Source organism: Symphodus melops (assembly GCF_947650265.1).
Source record: "Symphodus melops genome assembly, chromosome: 20".
Taxonomy (NCBI): Eukaryota; Metazoa; Chordata; class Actinopteri; order Labriformes; family Labridae; genus Symphodus; species Symphodus melops.
The window spans coordinates 299542-304541 of NC_136710.1; the positions used below are offsets into that span (position 1 = coordinate 299542).

The window sequence follows — 5000 nt, forward strand, 5'->3', positions numbered from 1 at the left end:
AGCTACAGTGTCCACCACATGCAGAGCTGGCTAAACACTGAAGCTACAGTGTCCACCACATGCAGAGCTGGCTAAACACTGAAGCTACAGTGTCCACCACATGCAGAGCTGGCTAAACACTGAAGCTACAGTGTCCACCACATGCTGACCTGTGTGAGAGGAGGGGGGAGACAGCTCTCTGTGATGAATAGAGTTTAAACTGCAGTACTCATTTTAAACACTAGGGGGGCAGGACTACATACTGCTCCTTTAAGTTTAATGTCCTCTTACAGTCATTAAAGAAATGAGATGGAGAGACCAGGCTGTCTCACTTTGCTGCCTGCCTATTGGCTGAAGACCACAGATCAGAGTTTACATCAATAACCAGTTTGTCTCTGTGCTTTCAGGACTGCTTTGAGGATGCCTACGACAGAATACCTGCGTGAGTATAAGCACACACACACACACACACACACACACACACACACAGTGTTTAAGAGTGTGTGTGTGTGTGTGTGTGTGTAGGGCCTGTCAGATGGACCTGCAGACAGCCATCCAGGAGACTCAGTGCGCTCTGAACCTGGTCCTCAACAACAAGTTCTCTGAAGCCCTGGACCTGCTGAAACCATGGTAACCATGACAACAGCTCTGTCTGTTCATCCTGTCAAACGTAGCACAGTACAGAATGTGACGCTCTGTGTGCAGGTGGAGGGACAGCATGTACCACGCTCTGGGTTACAGCAGCATCCTGGTGATGCAGGCCGCCATGACCTTCGAGCACAGAGACATCCAGACTGCCATGGCAACCATCAAGGAGGCGTTGAACACCTGTCAGAGGTCAGACACGAGACTCATTGTGTCTCCACGCTCGTCCACCATGAAACGTTTCCTTTAATATTCAAACGTGTGCAGGTTCAGGAAGAAGAACTCTGTGGTCGGATCGCTGTCCAGTCTGATCAGCAAGCAGTCCAACCTGCAGGAAGGTACGCATGGCCCGCCCACACGCTTTGATTGACAGCTGAGACCTGCAGAACACATCCAACAAAAAGAAGCCTGACTCCTGTGTGTGTGTGTGTGTGTGTGTGTGTGTGTGTGTGTGTGTGTGTGTGTGTGTGTGTGTGTGTGTGTGTGTGTGTGTGTGTGTGTGTGTGTGTGTGTGTGTGTGTGTGTGTGTGTGTGTGTGTGTGTGTGTGTGTGTGTGTGTGTGTCTCTGTGTGTGTGTGTGTGTGTGTGTGTGTGTGTGTGTGTGTGTGTGTGTCTCTGTGTGTGTGTGTGTGTCTCTGTGTGTGTGTGTGTGTCTCTGTGTGTGTGTGTGTGTGTGTGTGTGTGTGTGTGTGTGTGTGTGTGTGTCTCTGTGTGTGTGTCTCTGTGTGTGTGTCTCTGTGTGTGTGTGTGCGTGTGTGTGTGCGTGTGTGTGTGTCTCTGTGTGTCTCTGTGTGTGTGTGTGCGTGTGTGTGTGTGTGTGTGTGTGTGTGTGTGTGTGTCTGTGTGTGTGTGTGTGTGTGTGTGTGTCTCTGTGTGTGTGTGTGTGTGTGTGTGTGTGTCTGTGTGTGTGTGTGTCTGTGTGTGTGTGTGTGTGTCTGTGTGTGTGTGTGTGTGTCTGTGTGTGTGTGTGTGTGTGTGTGTGTGTGTGTGTGTGTCTCTGTGTGTGTGTGTGTGTGTGTGTGTGTGTGTGTGTGTGTGTGTGTGTGCTTGCAGTGGAGATGCACGCAGAGATCTGCTACGCTGAGTGTCTGCTGCAGAAAGCCACGCTGACCTTCGTTCAGGTCAGATCCTCCGTCCTGAAGCCATGTGACCTCTCTTTATGTCCCACAATGCATCATGATAGATAATTTAACATAACCCTGATGACATCACAGTGACATCATAATCTCATGACTTGAATGGATTTGATGTTAGTTGAAAACGTTCATAGTCTGTCCACTAGGTGCTGCTCATGTAACCCGAGAGTCCTTCTGAGCATGGGGGGCGGGGCTTTATCCTCTGCCTTTGTCTCTGCAGGACGAGAACATGATCAGCTTCATCAAAGGGGGAATCAAGATCCGAACAAGCTACCAAATCTACAAGTAAGTGACAGGTTCAGACCCTCAGAGACAGGTTCAGACCCTCAGAGACAGGTTCAGACCCTCAGAGACAGGTTCAGACCCTCAGAGACAGGTTCAGACCCTCAGAGACAGGTTCAGACCCTCAGAGACAGGTTCAGACCCTTAGAGACAGGTTCATACCCTCAGAGACAGGTTCAGACCCTTAGAGACAGGTTCAGACCCTCAGAGACAGGTTCAGACCCTCAGAGACAAGTTCAGACCCTTAGAGACAGGTTCATACCTTCAGAGACAGGTTCAGACCCTTAGAGACAGGTTCAGACCTGGTTTAGACCCTTAGAGACCGGTACAGACCTGGTTCAGACCCTTAGAGACTGGTTCAGACCCTTAGAGACCGGTACAGACCTGGTTCAGACCCTTAGAGACAGGTTCAGACCCTCAGAGACAGGTTCAGACCTGGTTCAGACCCTTAGAGACAGGTTCAGACCCTCAGAGACAGGTTCAGACCTGGTTCAGACCCTTAGAGACAGGTTCCGACCTGGTTCAGACCCTTAGAGACCGGTTCAGAAATGTGACATCATGAAGAGGGCGGAGCTTATTCTGTATGTGGACTGATCCGGATTGTGTTCTAACAGGGATTGTCAGAACGTGCTGAACTCGTCTCAGGAGCTGGTGGGCCAGTCGGATGTGTTCAGACAGTTTGAGGGCGGAGTCAAGCTGGGCATTGGCTCCTTTAACCTGGTGAGTTCACTGTCTTAGGCTCAGTGAGGTCTGAGTTTCATGAGCTCCCAGGACTGAAGAAGACCTGAGATCATGTTCCAGAGGAGGTCTGCAGACTGCTAACAGTAGCTAACGTCATCTTTAGCTTCTTCTTTGAAACATGAATCAGACACATTTTATTCAAAGGGTCGTCAGAGCTTCCAAACTTCACACAGAAATAAGCCCCTCCCCCAAAAACAGTTACTAAGTGAGTCACTCAGGACCGTCATGAGTTCAAGTCAACATGTAAACAACAAGCAGTTATTGAAACGCTCTCATCACATTAAAACACCTGCATCATCAGCATATCGGCCAATCATCAGCATGAACAGAGGTCAAAGGTGAATTATTAAAGAGCTTCACTGTGTGGCTCCTTCAGATGCTGTCGCTCCTCCCTCAGAGGATTCTCAGGTTGTTGGAGTTCATCGGCTTCTCAGGGAACCGGGTAAGTACGACATGAACCTTAAAGGACTTTCAGACGGTGTGTTTATGAAATATTAACTGTGTGTGTGTGTGTGTGTGTGTGTGTGTGTGTGTGTGTGTGTGTGTGTGTGTGTGTGTGTGTGTGTGTGTGTGTGTGTGTGTGTGTGTGTGTGTGTGTGTGTGTGTGTGTGTGTGTGTGTGTGTGTGTGTGTGTGTGTGTGTGTGTGTGTGTGTGTGTGTGTGTGTGTGTGTGTGTGCAGGGCTTCGGGTTGTCTCAGCTGAGGGAGGGAGCATCCAGTCACAGCCTGAGGTCGATCCTCTGCGCTCTCACTCTGCTCTTCTACCACACATACGTGTCGCTCATACTCGGTATGAAACATGTTAGCTCGGCCATGAACGCCTCTCTGCCATCATGCTAGTGTTTTCTAGCAGCTGATCTCATGCTAGCCCTCATCAGCTGACGGTCAGCTGATTTGCCTTTAAGCATCCAATAGACTGGTATAGTATGGCATATTTTTGTAGGCCAACCCGAAAAAATGGCGCTGGTGGTTCCTACGTAAATTCTCCTCTGGGATTTTTGCTTTGGATTTTGGATGATTGCAGAAAATAATCTGTGTGTCAAAAACATGTTTCTGATGCTGTTTAGTTCAGCTGATAATCTTTACAGATAAACATCATTTATATGAAGTTTGAAGAGTTAATGCAGCCCAGAGAAGTAAAAAGCTAACGTTATGCTACAAGCTAACTACACCGCGGTCGGTTTGTAATGACGTCACGACCGTTATGCTTCATCGATCTAAACAGCGGATTTGACAAGCTAGCTAAACGTTAGCTTAATAAGTTGTTTATTAACCTCTGAAAAACATGACTAGAGGCTGTAAGGAGGATTAGGGAGAGAGTTCCCGGGGTGATGACATTTAGACTTTTAGAGGTTAGCACCACGGCGCTAACATGCTAACTCCTGGTTTTAGGACTCAAAACTACACCAGTCTATTGGCTAACAGCACTCATGCTGTCACTCCCTCTGCACGCCACATTTGTAACCCTCCCCCACCCCGGCTCCTCCTCCCCCACCCCGGCTCCTCCTACTCCCCCACCCTGGCTCCTCCTACTCCCCCACCCCGGCTCCTCCTCCCCCACCCCGGCTCCTCCTCCCCCACCCCGGCTCCTGAGTTGTGGAGATGACCATGTGACTGTGTTTGATCAGGGACCGGAGAGGGGAACCTGGTGGAGGCTGAAGCTCTGCTGGAGCCCTACAGACACAAATACCCCAAAGTAAGTGGATCAGCCCAAGAACAACATGAAGCAGAGCCAACAGAGCGTTCACCATGTCATCAGAACCGGTCCTGGTTTATGGATCTGTGACAGAAGAAGCTGCACCAACAGATCCACAGGGACGTAAACACTTGTGTCTGTTCTTTCAGGGCTCCATCATTCTCTTCTACTCTGCTCGTATCGCCACGCTGAGAGGGAACTTCGAGATGGTCAGACACACACACACACACACACACACACACACACACACACACACACATTTGAACTCTATCATTGAGGACACTCATTGACTTTATAGAAATATCAGCTGACCCCAGAAGTTGAGCCTGGAGGACACAGTCAGAAACATCCATCACACAGAAACATGGAACTGAAGGGCTTTTAAACCTAGATGTGGGTTTCTGTGTCTGTAGCTTTAAATATGTAAATGAGCTGTCTGACCACGCCCCCTCTCTGGAAGGGCTCGGGTGTACTAGATGTCTACATGTCCTCACTTTACAGTTTTCACAGTCAGCTTTGATT

At 49.2% G+C, this 5000-nt stretch overlaps 1 protein-coding gene across 3 annotated transcripts in view; it reads left to right on the forward strand.

The window, feature by feature from the left end:
* The window catches only part of ttc39b (tetratricopeptide repeat domain 39B), a 19090-nt gene that overhangs the window by 7561 nt on the left and 6529 nt on the right, over positions 1-5000 (forward strand). For all 3 annotated transcript variants that reach the window (XM_079371112.1, XM_079371113.1, XM_079371114.1), the window contains exons 2-12: positions 387-421; positions 505-609; positions 685-816; positions 892-962; positions 1678-1745; positions 1981-2045; positions 2657-2762; positions 3160-3225; positions 3464-3572; positions 4411-4478; positions 4628-4687. In XM_079371112.1, the coding sequence (XP_079227238.1) occupies positions 387-421; positions 505-609; positions 685-816; positions 892-962; positions 1678-1745; positions 1981-2045; positions 2657-2762; positions 3160-3225; positions 3464-3572; positions 4411-4478; positions 4628-4687 (885 nt within the window). The remainder of the gene's footprint in view (positions 1-386; positions 422-504; positions 610-684; positions 817-891; positions 963-1677; positions 1746-1980; positions 2046-2656; positions 2763-3159; positions 3226-3463; positions 3573-4410; positions 4479-4627; positions 4688-5000) is intronic.